General features: G+C 47.8%; 1 protein-coding gene across 1 annotated transcript; it reads left to right on the forward strand.

The window, feature by feature from the left end:
- The first annotated feature begins 24 nt into the window (after positions 1-24).
- Aloxe3 (arachidonate lipoxygenase 3) lies at positions 25-24,293 on the forward strand. Its single transcript, XM_028780143.1, has 15 exons — positions 25-192; positions 1,002-1,206; positions 2,581-2,662; positions 3,482-3,601; positions 3,924-4,049; positions 7,316-7,419; positions 7,909-8,081; positions 8,823-8,966; positions 9,049-9,252; positions 9,342-9,428; positions 9,897-10,066; positions 10,616-10,737; positions 17,188-17,288; positions 17,907-18,077; positions 23,761-24,293. Exons 1-15 carry the CDS (start codon positions 46-48, stop codon positions 23,938-23,940), a joined length of 2,136 nt encoding a protein of 711 aa, XP_028635976.1. The 5' UTR covers positions 25-45; the 3' UTR covers positions 23,941-24,293.
- The last annotated feature ends 702 nt before the right edge of the window (positions 24,294-24,995 follow it).

Genomic DNA, 24,995 nt, shown 5'->3' on the forward strand with positions numbered 1-24,995 from the left:
ACCTTCTCTAGGCCAACTACTGTTTTGGGGTTATTGGGACCAATCATGGCAGTATATCGCCTGTGTGTGACTACTGGTTCCTACCTGAAGGCTGGCACAATGGATAATATCTATGCTACATTGGTAGGCACCTGTGGTGAAAGCCCTAAGCAGAAGCTGGATCGTGTAGGCAGGGACTTCGCCTCTGGATCGGTGAGTACAGAGGAGAGATGGGGAACCTCTAGGGAACAGAATTTACGGGGAACCTGAAGGAAGTGAGGATTATTCTTGTTGGATTCATCAAGTCCTGATGAACCTAGGATGCCTACTATATCACCTGTGCCCATTTTCTTTGTCATCCCTGCTTTTTGGGTGGTGATAAACCATACTGACTGTTCTGAGACAGGACTGTGGAGAAGAAAGGGCACTGGGAATGGACTCTGGGGACTTGCCCTGACTTCCTGGCTTCTCCTTTCCTTATTGTTGTTACTGTTATTATTTTCTGTGGTTTTTCTAGACAGGGTTTCTCTGTGTAGCCCTGGCTGTCCTGGAACTCTCTCTGTAGACCAGGCTGGCTTCGAACTCAGTGATCTGACTGGCTTTGCCTCCTGAGTGCTGGGATTAAAGGCCACCACTGCCTGGCTTTGGTCCTCCCCTAATTGACACTAGGCTTTGACCAAATTGATTCCTCTGATCAGATTATGAGTTTCCTGTTGTTTGGAAGGGGTCTGCTTTGTCAACCCTCCTTAGTTTAGTTTGCTAATGACCCTACCTAAAAGTGAACTACTGGCCAGTGAGGGAATGAACCCCTGCAAATATTTATTCAGGCACTGAGCATGGTGCCTGCTTCTATCTGGATGAAGACAGGCTCTTTCTCTCCACACAAAGGAGCCACACGGATCAACAACTGCTCAGGCTTGTATTCGAGAATAGGTGGAGGTGTTGATGCACATCTCACAGTGCAAAGACGGCCTGGGTAGCTCCAAGCCGCTCACGTCTCATTTGTGCCCCCATCACACCAGGTTCAGAAGTACAAGGTGCGCTGTGCAGCAGAGCTGGGTGAGATCCTGCTGTTGCGCTTACACAAGGAGCGCTTTGCTTTCTTCTGTAAGGACCCTTGGTACTGCAGTCGCATCTGTGTCACTGCCCCAGATGGCTCTGCGGTTCACTTTCCCTGCTATCAATGGATTGATGGCTACTGCACTGTGGAGCTGCGGCCAGGAACAGGTGGGCAAGGGTCAGAGACTGTGCAGAACTGCAGAGGCTTCTTATGGGGTTAGGAATGGAGTCTTACAGAACTCGGTGGGGAGGGAATGTGACTGGGGTTAGGAATGCTGAGATCCCAAAGAGATAGTGTCTGGTAAAGAGCATTGCTAAATCCCTGATATGCAAGAACTTCCTGGGTTGCTTTGGAGGTACCCACAGACATGCTCACAAAGACAGGTACACACAGACAGGCACACGTAGACAGACACACACAGATACACACACACAGGGGCATACAGACAGACACACACAGGCACACACAGACAAACACACACAGACAGACACACACAGGCACACATAGACAGACACACACAGATAGACACACACAGGGGCACACAGACAGGCACACACACACAGGCACACAGACACACACAGACAGGAACACATAGACAGACACACACACACAGGCACACAGACATACAGAGACAGGCACACACAGACAGACAGACAGACAGACACACACACACACACAGGCACACACAGGCACATACAGACAGTCTCACACTTACATAGCAAACAGCTGATATCCCATGGTATTCCTCTGCATGTCTCCAGAATATGATCATCTGGAACTCAGAAAGGAATGAAGGTACAAGCTAGATTTCAACAGGTGTGGAAAAGCCATGGGTATTTAGAGAATTAATCTGCAAAGACCCCGTGCCTTCCTTTTTTCTAGCTTTTCTGGTAGGGACAAAGTGTCTAGGAAGTAAGTTAGGCTCTCCTGTTGAATTTTGGATTTCAAGGATATTGGTGTGAGCCCTTTCTTGCCTCCAGAACTGTTTGTTCCACAGATCTAACACTGGGGTTGCGTGTGTGTATGTGTGTGCCTCTGTGTGTGCGTGTGCATGCGTTGTGGGTTATGATAAGTCTCAGAGATGAGAGATGGGGGTCTGTGTTAGAGTGAGGCAAGTGAACATCACTCCACAGTTTGGAATCAACTATTCACAGACGTTACTATCAATCTCCACTCATCATCAGAGCACATGATGGCTTTATTGAGATGTCTTGATCCAGTAGTTACCAAGTGTATGCTATGGGTACTAGAGCATAGCCAGGCACCGAGCTAGACTCTGGAAGGACAGACAATGAGTGTGACATGACTGGAATCCTCAAGGAGTGTATCATCTGGAAAGGAGACAACATGAATGGTTGGGAACGCAGCTATGACTTGATACACTGTTACAGTTTCCCATCATGATGGATGAACAAAGGGTATATAGGCATTCCTCAGCAGGTGGAGTTAGCAGCGATAGTGCTCAAGAGTTAGGGGGCTCAGCAGGAGGAAGTACTGTTTGAAAAGAGATTCAGATAAAGAGTGGTTTTCATTCCCTACAGCAAGAACCATCTGTCAGGATTCTCTTCCCATCCTTCTGGATCACAGGAAGCGGGAACTCCAAGCCCGCCAGGAATGCTACCGGTGAGGGCAGCCTGATTGGACTCTTTGCCCCATTCTTATTCTAACTTTAGCCTTATTCAGATTGTTCTAAATCTGACATCAGTTAAAGCCTTGGGAACCCAATTCAGATCAGGATCATCATTTAAACTTCACTCTGACAGTGATCCTGAGTCTGGACCCAGAATACCAATATTAACAGTGTCTTCAGCGGGGAATGGAGCTGTGGCTCAGGAGTAGAGAACTTGCCTAGCATTCTCTAAGGCCCCAAGTTCAATCCCTTGAACACTCTCATAAAAACCCAAATCCAACACTTATTGAAGACCATCAGTTAACCATTCTCAGCCTCTGACTGCCCCAATGGAAACCAGATCCCCATATTGGAAACAGTACTAGTATTTACCAATCTTGGTGAACCCTCAAACTCATTATACTTTTTTGGCAGGGGTTGGGATTGGGAACACTTACTCTGTAGCCCAGGTTGGCCTATGTCAACCTTCAAATTGTTGGGATTTCAGGTGTGTGTCACCAAGCTCGGTTTGCCTTAATCATAATATAAGCCCATCTCTGAATCAGTGCTGGAATTTATGTCATTCCCTAAGTACTACTCTGAGGCTTAGGGACGTGGTTCTGGTTCAACAGTGCAGTGTGTGCTTAGCACACACAAGATCCTATGTTCCACTCCCTATCTGAAGCCCCGTGCCTTCACAGAGAAAATTCAATTCTTTGTCACAAATACAGGAAGCAGAAAGCAGCAGTAGTCACCTGAAGTCATAGTTTTAGAAGTAAAGGATTCCATATATCCCAGGATTAACCTATTGCTTCTGCCTCTTCCCTTGGCAGCTGGAAGATCTATGCCCCTGGTTTCCCGAGAATGGTGGATGTCAGCAGCTTTGAGGAGATGGAGTCAGATAAGAAATTTGCCTTGACCAAGACAGCACCTTGTGCAGATCAGGATGATAAGTGAGAACCTACGACTTGGGAATGAGGTGGAGGGGAGGGATGTAGACGCACTGTTGAGATGGATGCTGGCAGCATGGAGGGAGGTATCAGAGTCCTTATCAAGTACTATTCACCTCTCAGGAGAGGGACCAGTGGTGATGGTCCTGACCTGGTTAGCAGAGAGGGAAAGAAGTTCCTTCTGGTTTGTGCAGAAAGGGCAGGATTGAGATAAGAGTAAGAGAAGGACCTAGAAAATTTGGGGACAAGTCTGAGAAAGGGAATTAAGGGGGACAGGCTACAGGTTCACTGACTAATTCTAAACTCTCTGCCTGCCTCTCCTCAGCTCTGGGAACCGGTACCTGCCTGGCTTTCCTATGAAAATTGACATCCCATCTCTGCTGCACATGGAGCCCAATATTCGCTACTCAGCTACCAAGACGGCCTCGCTGATCTTCAACGCCCTTCCTGCGTGAGCCTGTAGTTTCCCCCGCGCCTCTGCTCTTGGCCCCATCTTTCCCATCCATACAATGGGCACCTCACAGGACAGTCCCAGCCCTTCTCTCTGTCCTCATTTCCCCACAGATCTTCACATTCCTCCCTTCCTTCCTCCCAGCCTCCCTTTGCTTTGGCCTTCATCTCTCTCTTCTTCAGGGTATGGTTCCAGGGACCATATGAAGTAGGATAGTCTTTCTCCTTAAGTCTTGAGGAGGTGAGGCCAGGACATCTCAGGTTCAACTCCAAAGCCCATACTTTCTGGATGTTTAACCTTAATTGTTTAACCTTAATTTTTTGTCGTTGTTTCTTTCCTTTTTTTTTTTTTTTTTTTTTTTTTTGAGACAGGGTCTCTCTACATAGCCCTGGATGTCCTGGAATTCACTATGTAGACCAGGCTGGCCTCAAAATCACAGAGATCTACTTGCTTCTGCCTGGGATTAAAGGCCTGAGCTACCATGCTCTGCCTAGCATAACCTTAATTCTTACATAGTCTCTGGATAATTGCCCAGAGGGTAAAATGACCCACTCACCCAGACATCACAAGGTTTTTGTTTGTTTGTTTGTTTGTTTTGTGTTTTATTTTTTTGTTTTTTTTTTTTCAAGACAGGGTTTCTCTGTGTAGCCCTGGCTGTCCTGGAACTCACTCTGTAGACCAGGCTAGCCTCGAACTCTCAAACTCAGAAATCCGCCTGCCTCTGCCTCCCAAGTGCTGGGATTAAAGGCATGCGCCACCACCGCCTGGCACATCATAAGTTTTACATTTTTATTTTTATTATTATTTTAAATGTTTTTATTATTATTTTAAATGTTTGTGTGTGCATGAGCACACAGGTGCCTATGGAAGCCAGAAGATGGCATCAGATCGGTTATAGGAGGTTGTGAGCTGCCCCTTGTGGATAATGGTATTGAGCCCAGGTTCCTTGAGAGAAGCTAGTGCTCTCTTAGTCACGGAGCCATCTCTCCCCCCCCCCCAAACACACACACCATAGGTTTAAAGGAAAAGCCAGTGAGATAATCTTAGCACACAATCTCCACACAGACAATCCCTTCAAGGAGGTGCCTCTTGGTGGAAGGAATCCATGGGATTACAGAGGATACCTGTGTATAATTAAGAGTTGTCAGGGAAGGCATTATCAGCTAGGATTTTAATTCTGATATCACTCAAGGGAGGAGTCCAGTTGCCTCCAGATACACAAAGAAGACAGAGGCCAGTGGTGTTTAGGATGTGTCTCTTAGGTAGAAGGGCAAGATTGGAATAAGCCTGGGTGGGAAAAGGGAGAGAACAGCAAGTGACTGCTGAGTCCAGGGTGGGTCCAGTGAGCCAAGGGTTCTATGAAAAGACTCACCCACTCACCTGGAGTCAAACATGGAAGTCCAAAGGAGGAGAGGTGAAACTTCGGGTCTTCATTTCCCACACATGTGTGTCTAAAATAATCCTTTCAGAAAAAGACGAGTGGAAGAGGGCATGGATGTGGGTGGGTGGGCGTGAAGGATTGTCTGGGATGGGCAGAGGGTGAAGCAGCCACAAGTGGCTCAGGCTTCAAGACAAGGATATATTATGGAATCCAGGCAGGACTGTGGTGGGGCCATCTGGGAAGGTAGAGGAAGCCAGGGGTGAGTCCAAGAAGGATGTGAAGGTCTAAGCAAGAGTGGAGTTGCCAGCAGGGGGCTCTGAGTAAGGTGGAGTCACCAGCAGGGGGCTCTGAGTAAGGTCAGAGGGAAGCAGGCCCGGTCTTAGTGACCAGGGTGTGTTGTGAAGGACATTTGTGGCAGGCCCTTGGAAAGGGAAAGAGTCTCTTCTTATTTGCCTCTTCAGCCTCTGCCTTCATGACGTAGCTCTTCCAGTTTTTCTCTGTAACTCAGGCAGGCAGAGTTAAACGTGTGATCTTCCTAAGTCCGCTGAGTTAACTAGGACCACACAGGTTTGTGTTACTAGGCTTAGCTCTGCAGTTGTTTGTTTTGTTTTTCTATCTCCTGGGTTGTGCCTAGAAAACACTCAACAGATGTTTGTGCAGTAAGCGAGCAAACACTTTGTGAGCATGGTGACCCTGACCTTGGGCCTGGAAGGTCATGAGTCCACCCCACCCTCTGCCTTCCTCAGCTGCCCACACTCTTCAGAGCACATTGGCATCGTCACATAGCTAGGTGCCTTAGTGTCCCCTTGCTACAAACCTACCTGTTCTGAACTCCATTCCTCTTCCTTTAGTTCAGCCCATTTGGTGAGTGCTTTCGAGGAGATGGGCGTGTCGGGATACAGAGAGCCAAGCCCTTTCCCTAAGGAGCTCACGGTAGAATAGGAAGTCATAGATGGACAGGGTTATAATGACACCCAGGGGGTTGTGAATGCTCTGAGGCATGGGCTTTAGGGGAGTCAGGCAAGGAACTGGTGTCTGAGTTGCACCTAGAGGACCAGACTGACCTATGGTAGTAAACAGCTTTCCAGCAGAGACTTGGTTTGAATGATGGAGCCCTGGAAGTAGGGGAATGCCAAGCTTATTTCAAGACTTTTTTTTTTTTTTTTTTTTTTTATCTCTGATGCTCATGGGTGAAAAATAAAAACCAGGCAGTATAGGCATCTACAGGAGGAAGAAGCACATGCCCCAGCTTGCCAACCCCACTTTCACCAGTCCAGGATCGAACACAGCACGTTATTGATTGTGTTTGGTTGGTATATAGGGGTGGGAGAAAACACTGCAAAGGTTGTCGGGAGCTGCTGGAGGGGTGCATCGTGACCGAGCCGCGCTTGGCAGCCGGGGCTTTGTCTTATAGGCAGAAAAGAGCCACTGGCCGGTCAGTGGTGGCACATGCCTTTAGTCCCAGCAGTTGGTAGGCAGAGGGAGGTGGATTTCTGAGTTCAAGGCCAGCCTGATCTACAGAGTGAGTTCCAGGACAGCCAGGGCTACACAGAGAAACCCTGTCTCAAAAAAAAAAAAAAAAAAAGAGAAAAGAAAAAAAGAAAAGAAAAGATCCAGTGAAGGTCTAAGAGAGTCTTAGAAGCTTGAAGACAGCAGGTCAAAACTTCAGGGAGGCGGGTACTGCTTTTGCTCACACGAAACCCAGGGACATGCTGAAGCAGGACCCTGAACTCTGCAGGGCTTCACCCTAGTGCTAGGCTTTTCTCCCATGTGGGTCGTTAGGCACTTTTACTTGGGAAATGAACCGGTTGATTCTCTCCAGCCTAGAGCACAGTGACTCTTACTCCTCCCCCCCCCCCAGCTCTCACCTTCTTCTGTCCCTCAGGTCCTTGGGCATGAAGATCCGAGGTCTGCTAGACCGCAAGGGCTCCTGGAAGAGGCTGGATGACATCCGGAATATCTTCTGGTGCCATAAGACCTTCACTACAGGTGTGCGAAGCCAGGCAGGGCTTGCGGGTCTCTCGCTGTATCTCATGTTTATGCCAGCTGCTGGATTCCAGTGGGATGGGCTCCTGGTGTCACCAGTAGCATCTTTCAGATTTCCTTCAGGAATCCAGGAATCTCCTCAGACAGGAATGGGAGAGGATAGAGAGACATTCTACTTACCCAGAAGAGACTTGTGGTCATTTAAGAAGTCTTGATTTTTGGTCAGGGCCACTTGACTCCTTTCTTACTCCTATACCAGATGTTCTGGGATTTGGGATCAGAAAGAATTTGGTTCTGATCCCAGCACTGCCAATCAAGTGCCTCGATGTCTGTGTCTGGCATTCAACTGAAAATGTAGTTACATCCACCTTGTATTGGTGCTGGGAGAAAAACTGAAGCCATAAAGGGGGAAAAAGGGCTGGGCAGGACCAGAGTTTAGAGAGCACTTGCCAGACCTACTGGTTTCCTCTCTTGCCACCCCTCTCTACCCAGAGTACGTCACTGAGCACTGGTGTGAGGACAGCTTCTTTGGGTACCAGTACCTGAATGGTGTCAACCCCGTCATGCTCCATTGCCTCTCCAGCTTGCCCAGCAAGCTGCCCGTCACCAATAACATGGTGGCGCCTTTGCTGGGACCAGGCACCTGCCTAGAAACAGAGCTAGAGGTGGGTGAGGACCTCGGCAGTGGTCACAGGAGGGAGGCAGGCGGGCTAGCCTTGTGGATCACGGCTATATGTGACGATGGAATGGTCCAGGTTTGTGGGCCCCATCCACAGGGCAGGCCTGCCAATCTTTCAAAAACAGATATGGAGGAGGGCCAGGTGGGACTTGGGGTAGTCTAAGGCCTGTTTTAGGGTCTTGGAGATCCCCAGTGTTAAAGCTAAAGAGGGTTGCGTTAGGACAGGCCAACCCAAGATTGGCCGGTGTAGCAAGAACAATTACAAAGGTCTAGTAGCTCCGAGGATGTGGAGTAGATGACAACCTAGTCCCCTCTGTGACAGCCAAGTCCTCAAACATTCTCCAAAGCTGGGGCTGTGGTTGGTAAATTCATTATGTATTGGTTTTGCTGTTGTTGAATACGCTGAGGTCATATCTTAGGAGGGGAGTCCGTCTAAGCTTAGGGAGTAGGGCTGACAAGGTATTGGTGGGAGGAGCAGAGGAAATTGCCTTGTCCAATCCTAGAGGCCAGGTGAGGGATTACACATTGACAGACTCAACTAGACCTCATTCCGGACATTCTGGGAAGGGTGCGGTACCTAGCGTTGGCCATTAGTGGCAGGTAGCAAGAACTACTGAATCTCGAACTGGGGAACCTCAACTCCTCCTTGTTGCAAAGAGCAGAGAGAAAAGGCAGAGAGGGGCACAGGGAGGAGAGGGCTTGTTAAGTCTCTTTGTGTCTTCTCCAGAGGGGGCACATCTTCCTAGCCGACTACTGGATCCTGGCGGAGGCCCCAGTCCATTGTCTAAATGGTCGCCAACAGTACGTAACAGCTCCGCTCTGCCTGTTGTGGCTCAACCCACAGGGGGTGCTGCTGCCGTTGGCAATCCAGGTGAGCCTGGGGGTGAGACTTAAGGGGGTGGAGCCTCAGGCTAACAGGCTTGAGCCACACCTCTTACTACTCCCGCACGCAGCTCAGCCAGACACCAGGGCCAGAGAGCCCCATCTTTCTGCCCACTGACTGCGAGTTGGACTGGCTGCTGGCCAAGACGTGGGTGCGCAACTCTGAGTTTTTGGTGCATGAGAACAACACGCATTTTCTGTGCACGCATTTGCTATGCGAGGCCTTCTCCATGGCTACACTGCGTCAGCTGCCGCTCTGTCATCCAGTCTACAAGGTCCGGGGGACGCTGGGTTGAGACTAAAGGGAGCAGGGCCTGCGGGCCTTCCCTGACCTTCGGCTCACGTGACCTTGTTCCTCTCGCAGCTCCTGCTTCCTCACACTCGCTACACGCTGCAAGTGAACACCATCGCAAGGGCCACGCTGCTCAACCCAGAAGGCCTCGTGGACAAGGTGCAGCCTCCCCGCCACGGCCATAAGGCCCCGCCCCCAAGTATGCTTGCCCCGCCCACAAAGTATGCTCTTGCTCCCCAGACCCTTGTGAAATCCTCCTCTGCCTCTTCCCGTAAACCACGCCTCTTGGCCAGTCTTCTGTTTGCCCCTCCCCTAAGCCTTGACCCAGTTGGTCAGTCCCACCCCCTCAAAAGTAGGTTTTATGGGCAAGGCGGCCTTAGCCCAGCACTGCTCCCAGCTGATGCAAAGATCTTTTCTCCCCCTACATTGTCATTCAAGGTCCCCTCCTATGCACTCTGTAGACTTCCAGTCTGCGCAGCCGGCGTTAGGCCGGCCTGTGATCCTTGACTGCTTGATAAATCGCATACGCCCCTACCTTAGCTGATCCATTAGTGTCAGTTGGTCTCCAGGCATTATGGGTAGGGTGTGAGCCAGTTTGAGAAGCCCAGCTGTGTCCTGTGTCCCCAGGTCACGTCCATCGGTAGGCGCGGTCTCATCTACCTCATGAGCACAGGGCTGGCCCACTTCACCTACACGGATTTCTGCCTTCCGGATAGCCTACGGGCTCGTGGAGTCCTGACCATTCCCAACTACCACTACCGAGACGACGGCCTGAAGATCTGGGCGGCTATTGAGAGGTGTGGGGACCCTAAGGTCTTTCCAGCCACCAAGGTCTCCGGGCCCAAGGTGCATCGTGGGCTCCTGTTTTCATGTCAGTTGGAGCTCTTGAGGCCAGAGTTTCTAGGGTGTTCTCAGTCCGTCCAGTATGAGAAACTCCCAAGAATAGGAACTGGCTGACAGGTTTCCTGTGAGATAGCAGGAGACAAGTTGCAATAAAGAAGGGAAGGGGCATCTTGTCCAGAGGAGTCAGAGAACCTGGGCTTGTTGAGGCAGGCAGGGATTCTTCCTCCCGCCTGCTGAATAGGGAGGGAACAGAACAAGTAGACTCTCCTCTTCATTACCTCCCAGAAAGGAGGCCCAAAACTTCCTTGATTTGGGGGGGGGGGGGGTACTTGCGAGAAGCCTAGGCAGTGGTCCAGCCAGATCTGTGTGTCCTGCTGGAGTCACCTTCTGTCTTTGGGGACTTTGGTGGTCTGCTTCTCCCTATCCTGAGTGTTGTGGACCTCAACACGGGCCCTGCCCAGGCCCAGGCTCATTCCAGGGACACCAGCATTTTTTTCTTGCAGGTTTGTCTCAGAGATCGTGAGTTACTATTATCCCAGCGATGCGTCTGTACAGCAAGACTCTGAACTGCAGGCCTGGGTGGGTGAGATTTTTGCTCAGGCGTTCCTCGGTCGGGAGAGTTCAGGTATCCCTCTCTGTCTTTATCTACAGCACCTACCTCTCCTCCACGAATCACTTCTTATTACTGAAATCCGTACTACTAAATTGAATTTAATATGGTGCTGGGGATTGAATCCAAGGCCTTGCTCATACTAAGCAAGAGATCTACCATTGCACAGCAACTCTGAAGTCCATGCTATTGTCCTATTTAACTGCTAAAGGCAGAATTCTAAACCAGCCTGGACTGTTTCTGAAGCTCTTGCTTTTCAACTTTGATCTTATGTTTCCTCCACCTTCAGGTATGTTTATCTGCTGTGTACTATGTGGTGGGATCCACCTCTGACCTTAACGGAGCCTAGAACTTTTTCTTACATGCTTTTGTAATCATCTTGCTAGGTAGTCTTGCTAGCCACTAATTTCTCTTCACTTCCTGTGGTCACGAGCTTCTTCATGGAGTGATCGGTCTTGCTGCTGCTTGGCTCCTGGTTTATGCTGCTCAGTCACCTAAGTCATAGCACTCCCCTATCTGCGACAGACTTCTTTCAGCTCAGTTCCTTAAATGCAGTGTCAAACAGATGTTCCACACCTCTCTTCCCTCCTCAGTACTCTCTCAGCCCCAGGGGACTGAGCTCTTGCTCCCTGGTGGTCCTAACTCTTGGCTCTCCTGGCTCTGTGATTCCTTTACACATCCCACATTCCTTCCTAAAGGAAGGAATCTTATTTCTGTTACTCTTCTATGGTACATTTCCAGGTTTAGAAATTCAACATTGACTTTTCCAAAGGTCTTGATCTGTCTGTCTCTGTCTCTATATCTCTGTCTGTCTGTCTCTCTGTCTCTTTCTCTCTTTCTGTTTAAAGGCTTGCACCAACATGATCAGATGTTTTTATTTGTTTGTTTGTTTGTTTATTTTGCCTTGTTGTTTGTTTGGGTTTTGTTTTTGTTTTCTTGAGACAGAGTTTCTCTGTGTAACAACCCTGGCTTTCCTGGAACTTGTTTTGTAGACCAGGCTGGCCTCCAAGTCTGAGATCCTCCTATTTCTGCCACCCCAGTGTTGGGATTAAGGGCGTATGCCACCATGCCTGGCTATTTTTTTTAACGTTTAATTACATTTTATTTGTTTGTTTGGTTTGTGTGTTTGAGATCACAACAGTGCGTGTGTGGAAGTCAGAAGAAAACTTACAGGATCAGTTCTCTCCAGTATGGCTTCTGGGGTTGAATTCAGGGCATCTGGTCAGGGCGTCAGGTGCCTTTACCCATGGAGCCTTCTGTCTTTGCTTGTGTTAACGAGGCTCAGATGTCCACCTGCTAATTTCCCTTATCCTGGACTTCTCAGTAGAGAGATGGCTTTTAGTTAACTGATTGCTTCTGGTGGCCACCCAGGGGAGTTCTGTCTGGGGAGACTCAAGGAAGAGGTTAGTTTCAAGTCATCTCCAAATAGAAAGAACAGCTATTGCAGTCTTACCCAGAGGGGACTTGGTATTTCTTTTTAAATCTTTTAGATTCAAAGACACAGTTTCAAAGATACAGAATACTAGAGTGTACTCTAATAAACATCTTCATAAATAATCTACGTACTAGATTCTACTATGGCCAATATTTTGCCATTAAAAAAAAGATTTATTTATTTTATGTATGAATGCTCTATCCACATGTACACCTGCATGCCAGAAGAGGGCATCAGATCCCATTATGGGTGGTTATGAGCCACCATATAGGTGCTGGGGATTGAACTCAAAATTTCTAGAAGAACAACCAGTGCATTTAACCACTGAGCCATCTCTCTGGGCTACCTTTTTTTTAAAAAAAAGATTTATTTAGTATATATATGAGCACACTGTTGATGTCTTCAGACACACCAGAAGAAGGCATTGGATCCCATTATAGATGGTTGTGAGCCACCATGTGGTTGCTGGAAATTGAACTCAGGACCTCTAGAAGAGCAGTCAGTGCTCTTAACCACTGAGCCATCTCTCCAGCCCTGGCCTATCATTTTTGATTACTCCTTTGTTTTTATTTCAGGAATTTGTTTCATTTAGACAATGTGTTATTATGTAGCCCTAGCTGGCCTGGAACTTCATATGTAGATCAGATTAGCCCAGGCTTTCAATATACAGAGTTCTGCCTGTCTGTGTGCCATACTGAGTACTGGAATTAAAGGTATGTGCCACTACACCCAGCCCACAGTCCCCTTTGGATGACCTTTTGTAGTTCTGAGGATCAAACCCAGGGCTTCCTACATGGTAGGCAGGTGTTGTACCACTGACTGTATACACTTAGCCCTGCACTTAACAAAATTGTCAGTACTCATCAATATCACCCTCATATTTTGTCCATCTACACATTTCCCCATCGTGCCCTGTTTTCTTCCATTGATCCAACTGGGACAGGAGCCAACCAAAGACCACATTTTATTTAAACTTTAAAAACTCTTTTAACTTAAACATTTTGTGGAGTTTGTTATTGTTTGTTTTGACTTTTGTCTTTTGTTTGTTTTGACAAGGTCTCACTGCCGGGCGGTTGTGGCGCACGCCTTTAATCCCAGCACTTGGGAGGCAGAGGCAGGTGGATTTCTGAGTTTGAGAGTTCGAGGCTAGCCTGGTCTACTGAGTGAGTTCCAGGACAGCCTGGGCTACACAGAAGAGAGACCCTGTCTCGAAAAAGAAAAGACAAGGTCTCGCTATATATTTTACTGGCCTAGAATTCTCTATGTAGAGCAGGCTGGCCACAAACTTTTGGAGATCTGCCTGCCCTTCCTTTCGTAGTGTTAGGACTAAAGGCATGTGCCACCATGCCTGGCCCCCTGCTTTTTATAACATGGAGTTATGGGAAAGTCCAGGGTTATGCCGTTCAGTGTGTCACCTTTGACTTTACCTAATTGTTTTCTCATACGTGGCCCATCTTGTTCCTGTCTGTTGTAGGTTTTATAAAATGGGAGGAATGTATGAGGGTTGCACATTTTTCTCAGAATGTTTCTCAGGTGATGCTGTGTCCTGTTTGCATCATATTGAAAGGCACCTGATGTCAGCTTGTCTCAACACTAACAGGGCCAGGAGTGGTTTCTAGGTTAAGGTGATGACAGCCAGGTCTCTCGGATATTTTAAAGAGTGACCTTTTCCTGTGTTTTGCAAACTCACTGTTAATCAGGATCTTGGCTGTTTCTTTCTCTTGGCGCATGTTTCCTGTTTAAGACTCAAATTGAGATTTAACTCTTGTTGGTCAGTTCCTCTCTTTATTAAGCTTGTCTGTGAGTCTGTACACTATAGCAATTTTTTCAGATCGACAACAACTCTTCCACCCAGTACAACCTTACTTTAGATTCTGATTTAAAGGTAAAACACATTCACTCACGGGCCAATTGGACTATGGCTTTCATATTTCAAGGGGGGAGGGGAATAAGCACCACAAGTTACAGAAAAGTCCCCGTGGCCTGACTCTTGCATTTCTTCTTTATGTACATCTGGATTTAGAGATTCAGCTAGGATGGGAAGTTCAAAGGATCCCCTACCCACGCCTGGCCAGTGCCTGACCCTCTGGCCCAGCCTCTCCCCCACCCCCACCCCTGCTCTGTCTGGCTTTAAATATCTGAGTACTCTTTGGCTTGTCTTCCCGTGGATGGTTAATCTCTAATGTCTGCAGCCTTTCCCATCATCAGGACCGCAGTTCCAGACTCTGATTCTGCATTGTGCCCAAGGCTTTCCCTCTGCTTCCCTCTCCCAGCCTCTTGCTGCTCGCTCATTAAGCCTGCAGCGTCACTCCCCAACAGTCCTCAGAAACCATGAAGAAATGCTTGCTCAGCTGTCCTACCGCAGCCTTACCTTCAATCCCCTCCCAAGCCCCTCACCTACCGTGTGCCCCGAGCCCTACCACTCCTGTATCTTAGTGTCTCATCTCACTTCACGCAATCGACAATCACAGGCTCGTAGTATCTGTTAAGTATCGTTCTAGATGCCGGGGTTCAGCAGTGAACAAATAGACAAAACTTCTGCTCTTAATGAAACCTCACACGGTTTGGGGGAGATGATGATGATCAGCAACTATGTCAGATGGCTGTGACTGCTAGGAAGGAAGCCAGACGCTTATTAGGGAGAATATTTCATATAGGTAGCCATAGGAAGACTCTGGGGAGCTAGGGCTTGAGTAGAGATCTGAAGGGGTTGAGGGAAGCAGTTGTGTGGATAATTGGGACAAGATATTCAGGCAGTGGTACGGTTAAGTGCAAAGGCCCTGAGGTCTGGCCATACCAGAGTGTTTGAGGACTATTACAAAGGCCCCCTGTGTAGCCAGAGTAGAGTAGGTAAAGGGAAGAAAAATGGGAGAGAAAGAGGAGCTGGTAAAGTGAGTGATAGGAGAACTCTCTAGAAGGTTCTAGTGAAAGGTAACATCATTTGATTTATGAGTGCGTGTGTGTGTGTGTGTGTGTGTGTGTGTGTGCTGTACCCACCTCCAACCCCTGATTTAGCCCCACAAACGGAGCTAAAGAGGGAGAAATGACAGGACTCACCCAGGACAAAGGATGGTGACTGGATAGTGGTGGAAAACATGGTGGCCAGGAAAGGTGAGTGTCTGGAAGTGTTTGCTGTTACGTATGACGTGAGGGGAGAGGAGGGGCGAGAACACCACTTTTGATCTGAGTCACTGGACAAAGAGTACAGTTGTCAGCTGGGAGGTGGGTGGCCCACTTCTTTAATCCCAGCACTCTGGAGGCAGAGGCAGGAGGATCTCTGTGTGTTCAAGGCCTGCCTGGTCTACAAATTGAGTTACAGGACAGCCGGGGCTACACAGAGAAACCCTGTCTCAAAACAAGCAAGAGAATACAGTTGTCATGCCTAGGGTGGTGGCTGGTCTTCACTCCCAGCATTTCTGAGGTAGGGGAAGGCAGATCTCTGAGTTAGAGAGGCCTGGCCTACATAGAGCCAACAGCCAGAGCAACATAGACTTAAAAAAAAAAATACAGTTGACACCTGAGAGGGATCAGTTCCAGGCACAACCCCTACCTCAGTACCAAAAGCCATGCTCCATCTTCCACCCCCACAAGGATGTTTAATTTCTACTTAAGACCCACACTTGGGTTTAGCTATCACTGGTTCAATCCTTCTGTCTTGCTTTAGTAAACTTGTCTGTGATTCCATTCATCAGAGCCATGAGTAAAGCCATGAACGTGGGTGAGGTCAGTGTGGTAGAAAGATGGAGGACCAGGCTGGACAGCCTCTCTTCTGTTGCTTACTGATTATTTACTGATCTATTTATTTTAAGACAGGGCCTCATATATCTCAGATTGGCCTTGGGCTCAATAATTAGCCAAGGATAACCTTGAACTGATCTTCCTGTTTCCACTCTGGAATGCTGGGATTACAACCATGTGCCACCAACACTGGGTTTATGCTGTGCTGAGGAGCAGACTGAGGACTTCATGTACATTTAGGAAAAACAAACAAACAAGCCACCAATGAAGCCTCGTTATCAGCCCTTCTGCATTTTCTTTTTAAATTATTTTTTAAAATTACTTTATTTATTTTTATTTCCATTGTATTTATTTATTTTGTGCGTGTATGTGTATCATGCATATATGTGTGAACAAAAAGGCGTATGCACCATGGCGTGTATGTGAGGTCAGAGGATGACTTGCAAGAGATGCTTCTCTCCTTTTACATGTCCGGATGGGGTGAGGGGGTCAAACTCAGGTTGTCAGGCTTGGTGGCAAAGTCCTTCACCTGTCTTGGGTGCCCTTTCCATTTGTTTGCTTGTTTTGGTTGTTGCTTGGGTTTTTGAGATGAGCTCTCACTGTAGGATCCAATCAGCTGTGAACACCTGAGGTCCAGCAGTCCTGCCGCAACCCCCTAAAGATCCGAGACTCCATCGCTGTGACCTCTGCATCTAGCCTCTGTCATCCTTCCTGGTTATTTAACTCTCACTTATCCCTCAATACAGAGAAACTCCTTCTCTTCCCAGGACCATGTAGCCCCAGCTCCGGTTTCTGTCCTGTGCATCTCCTCTAGGTTCCCTTCTATCTTTCCTTCTGCCTTCCCCACTGAGCACTGTTGAGGAACATGCTCTGTGGTCAGTTGTCGCTTCTGCTAAGCAGAGAATGCTTTGCTAGTGGACTTGCATGGATATCGGTAACATGAGCAGAACTAAGTCATTAATGCTACTATGGGCTAGAGAGGAACTAGCAACGGAAGTGCCTTTCAGGGCAGAGATGGGCGGCTTGGTGCAGGCTCTCGGGCTCCGTTGCGAGCTGGCTTTTCATAATTTTCTAGTCTATCGACCAAATCCGATCCTGATCTCCTTCAAAGACCACAGCCCTCGGTGGTGGCCATACCAGCGCTAATTTTAGTCTAAGGATGGTTGTAGCCCATGTCTAGCCCTTAATCCTTCCTTCTCCCCTTGCAGTGAGCCCCCTGCCCTGAGAACCCCCCAGGAATCCAGCACCTCCCATCCGTAGCCACACCCTCTTCCTTTCCTCTCCACACCCAGGCTTCCCAAGCCGGCTGTGCACCCCAGGAGAGCTCGTGAAGTATCTCACTGCAATCATCTTTAACTGCTCCGCCCAGCACGCTGCTGTCAATAGTGGGCAGGTGAGGCTTGGGAGGGCAGGCCTAGGGGCACTGGGCCACCCAACGTGCTAGGTTCCAAAGGTGTGTTAGCCTTGGCAATAGACTCAAGTCAGGGTTCTGCTTGAGCGAATGGGTGGGTCTGGGTTGGGGTGGGATTATTATCGGCATTGAGTGGTGACTGGGTGGGGTGAAGGGCTGCTGTTGAGTGAAGCCTGGGTGGGGCTGCATCCAGAGTTACAGTGGCGACTCTTGGGAGCTTATATTGGGAACAGGAGCTTGAACTTGGCAAGAGCTGGCTATATACAGCATCAAGTTGCTTTTGAAGCATGCCTGCCCAAGGCCTCTGTTGAGGATTGCCTCTCCTCTGGGTTCTCCTCCCTCCACGGTGACTCAATCAGCCCACTCATGAAACAGTGGGTAGGAATGACAAATGGGTGACATGGGCTTATGGGGCTCCCCTGGGACTTTCCATAGTCTCCTCATTTCTAAACTTTGAGATCTGGGGTGATGGTGGTACATCCAGCTGGGGTGTCAGGGTGTCGGGGTTATCTCTACAGCATCCAGCTGGGGTACCGGGGTGTCAGGATTGTCTCCACAGCATCCAGCTAGGGTGCTGGGGTGTCGGGGTTGTCTCCACAGCATGACTTTGGAGCCTGGATGCCCAACGCCCCATCATCCATGAGGCAGCCTCCGCCTCAGACCAAGGGCAACACGACAATGAAGAGTTACCTAGACACCCTCCCAGAGGTGAACACCACCTGCAGCAACCTTCTCCTCTTCTGGCTGGTCAGCCAAGAGCCAAAGGACCAGGTATGTGCGTGGAGGTGTGGGACACAGGCTGGGCATTGCAGGGCCTGTGCGGTTAAGAAGTTGATCTGGAGAAGGAGGGTTGAATGCTAATGGCTGGGATTTATGTCCACTGCTCAGCTGCCTTGAAAGTCTTTTTGTCTTAACAGGAAATGGTACTTGATCTCCAAGGAGACACATAGAAAGAAGCAAATGCCACTTTAGTGTCTGGGTATGACATCTATGTCATTTACAAATCATCCGTCCATCCATCCATCCATCCATCCATCCATCCAATCATGCATTCATCCATCAACTACTCGTTAATTCACCCGTGTATTAAACCTGGGGTTCCTCCCACGTCTGCATAGTGCTTGATACTAGGTATATAAAGTTGACTGAGACCCCATCACCTGGACCACCACTTATGACACCTTCATGTGATACAGAGGTGACTGAATGAGGATATCAGTGTGTTATGGGAAGTGCTCTTATGTTTACCTTCTATTGTCAACCACTTCCTGAGCACTATCGGTGGGAAGCCAGGCATATTGTTATCCTACTGGAACAGAGGCAAGGATGCCTCTGTTCCAGTGCCCTGCCGGCACCTCCACGGGTCTCAGAGAACCCAAGAAAGTTTCACGGAGGATGTGACATGCAAGCTGAAACCTGTAGGACAAGTAGGAGTTTGCAGACAGAGGAGGGACAAGGTTGGTTTTTAGGCAAAGGAACAAGCAGGAGTGGAAGGGAGAATATCACAGAGTCATTGAGAACCGGGGTGACTTGGCAGGGCTGGATGAAGACCAAGGCAGGACTCTGCATAGTAGTTATTCAGAGGACAATGAGGCCACTCAGGGCTTTTACATTAGAAGTGACAGGACTTAATTTGTCCCAGCAAGGGTGTTCCTGTGGCTGTGTCAGTGGCTGAGAGGGACAGATTTGGAGAGAGGAAATGAGACAGGGAAGGAGTCTAGGCTAAAGTGAGCAGTGACTGAATCACCAGTTACCAGCATGGCCATTAGCCCAACACTTGGCTCTGCCTTCTTGATCTCAGCCCCATGCCAGGGTCAAGTGTCACCTGTGAGCATCCCCCATTTCTCACATTTTTGGGGGCTTTTTTGGTGCTAGATTTCTTCTCTTTTTAATTCTCTCTAGCAACTTTTTTCTTTTTTCTTTTTTGGTTTTTCAAGACAGGGTTTCTTTGGGTAGCCCTGGCTGTCCTGGAACTCACTCTGTAGACCAGGCTGGCCTCGAACTCAGAAATCTGCCTGCCTCTGCCTCCCAAGTGCTGGGATTAAAGGTGTGCGCCACCACTGCCCGTTTCTTTAAATTTTTATTGCTTGGTTTTTTGTTTTTGTTTTTGTTTTTTGTCTTATTATGTAGTTCTGGCTGTTCTGGAGCTCAGTAAGTAGGTAGGCCAGGCTGGTGTCTAACTCACAGACATCCTCCTGACTCTGCCTCCCTAGTGCTGGGATTAAAGTTGTGTGTCACAATACCTGTCATTTATTTATTTTTGAGGACCTGGAGAGATGGTTCAGTAGTTAGAACCCTTTCTGCTCCTCCAGACTCAGGTTTGCTTCTACACCCATAGAGATGTTAACAGCTGGCTGTAACTCCAGTTGCAGGGAATCCAACATCCTTTCTGGCCTTTGTGGGCACAGCATGTTTGTGGTATACATACATATACACACACATGCATATATACATGTAGGCAAAACCACTTATACATATAAAATTAACATAAATGAATCTTTTAAAAATGTTTATTGAGATAAGTTTCTCAAAATCTTTCCCAGGCTGGTCTTGAACTCCTGGGTTCAACCTTTAGAGAAACCAAGATTATAGGCATGTATCACACACAGTTCCTGGTTCAGTGTGTGTGTGTGTGTGTGTGTGTGTGTGTGTGTGTGTGAAATGGATTAAATCCAGGGACTTAAGCATTTTAAGCAAGCACTGTAACATGAAGTGTATCTCCAACCTTCTTAGCAAGTTTTTAAAAATTACAATTCTGCATTTATTTACTGGGGAGTGGGGTGCACATGCTTGGGCAATGTGTGGAGATCAGAGGACAACTTTCAGGAGTCAATGCTCTCCCACCACCAGAGCCCAGGAGACCAAGCTCAGGTCTCATCAAGCCCCTTTATTTACTGGTCCATCTCTTTGACCCTTTCCTAGCAAGTTTTAACTTACCACCTTTTACTCTGGGACCACAGGAACTTATCCTTAGACCCTACTCCCTGCTGTTCCCAAGGAATGAATGAACAAGAGGATAATCATATGGAAGCTCCCTCCTCATAAGACAGAAAACTTTCAACAACAATAGTAGCTGTCAGTTATGAGAATCTGATCTGTGTCTCACTCATTGAGTCAGATATAAAGTACAGCATCTTAAAATACAAAACAAGTAGCCGGGTAGTGGTGGCCACACCTCTAATCCCAGCACTTGGGAAGCAGAGGGCAGATGGAGCTCTGAGTTTGAGGTCAGCCTGGTCTACATATTGAGTTCCAGGATAGCCAGGACTACACAGAGAAATTCTGTCATGGAAAACCCAAATAAATAAGTAAGTAACACAAAGCAAGTAAGTAGCCAGCCTGGGCTATATAGTGTCTTCTAGGCTAATCTGAGCTACAGGGTGAGATCCTGTTAAGAAAAAAAGAGTGGTAATATAAAGAAATTATAAACAATTCTTGACCTTTTGGCTGTGAGCCTGGCTTTCAACAGCTGCACCATCTCTCCAGCCCAGCAATTCTAATTAAAAATATATAAAAGAACATAAGTACACACGAGGAATGGGAAAAGGAATTCATAGAGAAAGTTACACTGCTTACAGTTTCACGAAAACAAGTATAGAAACCTGGGATGAAGTGAATGGTTTCCTAAAAACACAGAAACAACTAATGCTTTAGAAGATATAAAACCATACATAAGGGATAGGTGTGCTGGCACAGGTAGTCACATGCTCAGGCCTGGGGTCTAAGGCAAGCAAAATGCCACCACGCCCAGTTCCTTTGTGTTTCAAACCTCTGGAAAGCACAGGGAAAGGCAGAATCTTTCTTAATTATAGGAACCTGGTTCTCCAACTAGCTGAGGCTATGACCTTAAGGGAGATGGATCTCATTAGAGGGCCCAGTCACAGCTTTACACTTAATATTTGTGACATCTCTAATTTGGCCATGCTAAGCCTCAATTTCCTTATCTACAAAGGGGATCTGAAAGAAGAACCCATCTTAGGGATTGTTTGTGTGGTTCTGACGGTTCATATAAAGGATTTATGTGTCAACTGTTATTAAGAAAATGAAATTATGCTGGGCGGTGGTGGCGCATGACTTTAATCCCAGCACTTGGGAGGCAGAGGCAGGCGGATTTCTGAGTTCGAGAGTTCGAGGCTAGCCTGGTCTACAGAGTGAGTTCCAGGATAGCCAGGACCACACAGAGAAACCCTGTCTCGAAAAACCAAACCAAACCAAAAAAAAAAAAAAAAAAGAAAAAGAAAAAAAAGAAAATGAAATTATAGCTGGGCAGTGGTGGCGCACACCTTTAATCCCAGCACTTGGGAGGCAGAGGCAGGTGGATTTCTGAGTTTGAGGCCAGCCTGGTCTACAGAGTGAGTTCCAGGACAGCCAGGGCTACACAGAGAAACCCTGTCTCGAAAAACTTATAAAAAAAAAAAAGAGAAAGAAAAAAGAAATTATAAACTCCTCTACTCAGCTTCAACAATCTTAAAAATATATCAGCCAATAGAGGTAAGTACTGTGTAGTAAACAGTAATGTGTCCAGGCAAGGTCTGGTTTACGCTAAGAATGAGAGGCTGGTTCACCTTATGAAGTTCAGCGATAGTGGTTGTTCCATCAGTACTGAAGCATACTGTATAATTAGCCCATCGCAGTTGAAAATGAACTTGATCAGTGCAAATAGCCATCACCAATAAAATCTGTTTGAAATGAAACCCCTCACCCCGATAGAATTTTAATTAAAGCATATCTTTTTTTTTTTTTTGGTTGGTTGGTTGTTTTTGTATTTGTTTTGTTTTGTTTTTGGGACAGAGTTTTTCTGTACAACATCCCTGACTGCCCTGAAACTGAGTTGTAGACCAGACTGGCCTCGAACTCAGAGATCCACCTGCCTCTGCCTCCTGAAAGCTGGGAAGCCATGTGCCACCATGCCTGGCCCTAAAGTATATCTTTAAAAAAAAAAAAAAAACAACGCTGTATTTATGATAAATAGAGGTCTTCACATTAAAATCAGGGACAAGAAAATAATTCCCACTTTTTTGTTTGATTGTTTGTTTTTTGAGACAGGGTTTCTCCGTGTAGCCCTGGCTGTCCTGGAACTCACTCTGTAGACCAGGCTGGCCTCGAACTCAGAAATCCGCCTGCCTCTGCCTCTCAAGTGTTGGGATTAAAGACGTGTGCCACCACTGCCCGGCATAATTCCCACTTTTACTGCTGCTATTTAACAAGAAATGATGAAGCATCAGTATTGTTGGTGTTGTATGAAGTTTAAGGAACTGGACCTGTGCATTTTGGCACTCACAGTGGAAGGACAGCCCTAAACTCGGGATGGCACCGGCTGAAGTTCTCTGTGAGAGTCCCTGATTGTGGTGGCCGGGTTGCCAAACGTGACAATGTTACGGTGATGGTGATTATATACAGATAGCAAAGGTTTCATCACGCCTGATAATTGTAAAGGAACCTCAGCACCAGGCTGCTGATTGTCCTCAGGGGTTGGGTTTAGTAAAACTGTGTGGTGACAGATGTAGTCTTGGATCTATTTTCTGGAATATGTTTATTAACCTCTGTTGAGTGGTGAATGCGATTGTGTTCTGAGTTTAAAGCGTGGGTCTGGCACTAGGGTTGGGAGGGGCTGGACTTGAACATTTCTTCAGTCTCCCTTGTTGAGATCCAGGAATTGGATTTCAGAGTCATAAGTGCCAGGAGGAGGAAGGTTGCCAGCAGACGAGGCACTCCAGACGACATGGGCTAGGGCCCAAGTCACCGTCTGTGCTCTACACTGCCTGGGCTTCTGTGCTTGGGGGCTGTCTTGGTTATTTTTCTATTGTTGTGACAAAACACCGTGAGCAAGGCAACTTATAAAAGAAAACATTTACCTGGGGACTCATGGTTCCAGAGGGGGAGCATGGCCCTGGAGGCAGTACCTGAGAGTTCATGGCTGATCCATACAGAGGTCAAGGTGTTTTTGTTGTTATTTTCCTTTGTTTTTCAAGACAGGGTTTTTCTGTATAACAGCCCTGGCTGTCCTGAAACTCTCTTTGTAGCCCAACCTGACCTCGAACAAACAAGAGATCCACCTGCCTCTGCCTCCCGAGTGCTGGGATTAAAGTTGTGTGCCAACACCCCCTGCCACTTGAGATGTTTTAAAACTTGGAATGGAATGGGCTTTTGAAACCTCAAAACCCACCTCAGTGACACACCTCCTCCAAGGACACACCTCCAAATCCTTCTCAAACTGTTCCATCAACTGGAGGGCAAGCATGCAAATATGTGAGCCTGTGGGGGCCGTTCTCACTCAGAGTCACACTGTAGGAAAGTGGGTTGGTGTTGTGATCTGAAGTACTCCTGTTCTTCATGGCGGTGACTGACTGTGTCTTTCAATAACATCCTGGCTGTATTTGTTGATGTTCGAACCTTCATTATGCTCTATCTTATCTTGAACAGCTTTCTAACATCTCAACCTATTTTCTCCCAGAGGCCTCTGGGCACCTACCCAGATGAACACTTCACAGAGGAGGCCCCACGGCAAAGCATTGCAGCCTTCCAGAACTGCCTGGCACAGATCTCAAAGGACATCAGGGAGCGCAACCAGAGCCTGGCGCTACCCTACGCCTACTTGGACCCTCCACTCATTGAGAACAGCGTCTCCATCTAAGCCCCACGTCAAACCATCCCAGAGGAAAGGGAGTTCCAGCTAAAGGGAAGGCTACCTCCTGAGGGCCTTCCAGTCCTCTTTAATCTCAGTTTGGACCTTCTCCTCTGCCCATGGAACCTCGATGGGCCCTGAGCTGTGAGGGACCAGTACAGCAGTGTTCAGGGTGAAAGCCGCTAACTAAAGTCAAATGCACAATAGACCCCTTGCCTTTCTTGTGTGGAATCCTCCACCCACATCAGGATGCTCAGCTTGAGTTTCTGAACTCTTTCCATACACTACTTAAACCCACTCCCATCCTATTGTTCGTCTTTGAGCCCAGTGACTTCAATAAAAGCTAACACATTAGGCTCCCATTTCCTTTTGTTTTGATGATGATGATGATATGGGGTGTGTAGAAGTGTTGGGGGTGAGAAGCAAGAGTGAATCTGTGGGTCATCTTTTAGGAGACAGGCATCTTCCCTGCTCACTCTACTGTCCAGTCTACTGTTCCGACCTTTACTTCCTGGAGCGAGGCATCCGGATCAGAAGGAATAGCTGGAGCCAGAGGACTGTCAGGAGGAGACCCGGCATTTTGTAAAGCCTCTGAACCCAGGTTCTGGGCGTGGTACTGTTAGTGGTGCTATTCAATCCAGTTCTGCTCCTGGACACGTACAAAACTCATCCCTGGCTGCCTTGTGCGTGGGTGGAGTCACATGTAGAACTTTGGGCTGACTTACGTGCAGAAGTGGTGTTATCATCTCCAGACTTCACGGAGACGGTCCGAAATTCTCTGCTTCTGCATTCTGATAGCTGACGTTATTGTAGTAGTGACGATGTCCAACCGTGTGTCTGAGGGACTCGAGGAGGGGTGCTGCTGACTGAGTTGGACGTCGGTGAAGCTGCTGAAGTCTCTGGGACTCTTTGTTATTCTGGAGTAATCCAGCCTCCCTTGCCTGAACTGGGTGAATCTGAAGTTTTTCTTTTCCCCCTTCAGTTACATAGTCTTTAAAAATGAAGGTTTGTGAGCCTCGAGCAGCTGCCCACGAGCCCTCCCCAGCTGCTGTTCCCCTTCTGTC

This window comes from Grammomys surdaster, unplaced genomic scaffold (genome assembly GCF_004785775.1).
Source record: "Grammomys surdaster isolate TR1022 unplaced genomic scaffold, NIH_TR_1.0 364, whole genome shotgun sequence".
NCBI classification, from domain to species: Eukaryota; Metazoa; Chordata; class Mammalia; order Rodentia; family Muridae; genus Grammomys; species Grammomys surdaster.

Coding starts and splice junctions, on each gene's coding strand:
- Aloxe3 (XM_028780143.1), top strand. CDS start 46: ATGGCAGTATATCGCCTGTGTGTGACTACTGGTTCCTACCTGAAGGCT. Junction 1,207..2,580: donor GGAGCTGCGGCCAGGAACAG/GTGGGCAAGGGT, acceptor CATTCCCTACAG/CAAGAACCATCTGTCAGGAT. Junction 10,738..17,187: donor CCTCGGTCGGGAGAGTTCAG/GTATCCCTCTCT, acceptor CTCCACACCCAG/GCTTCCCAAGCCGGCTGTGC.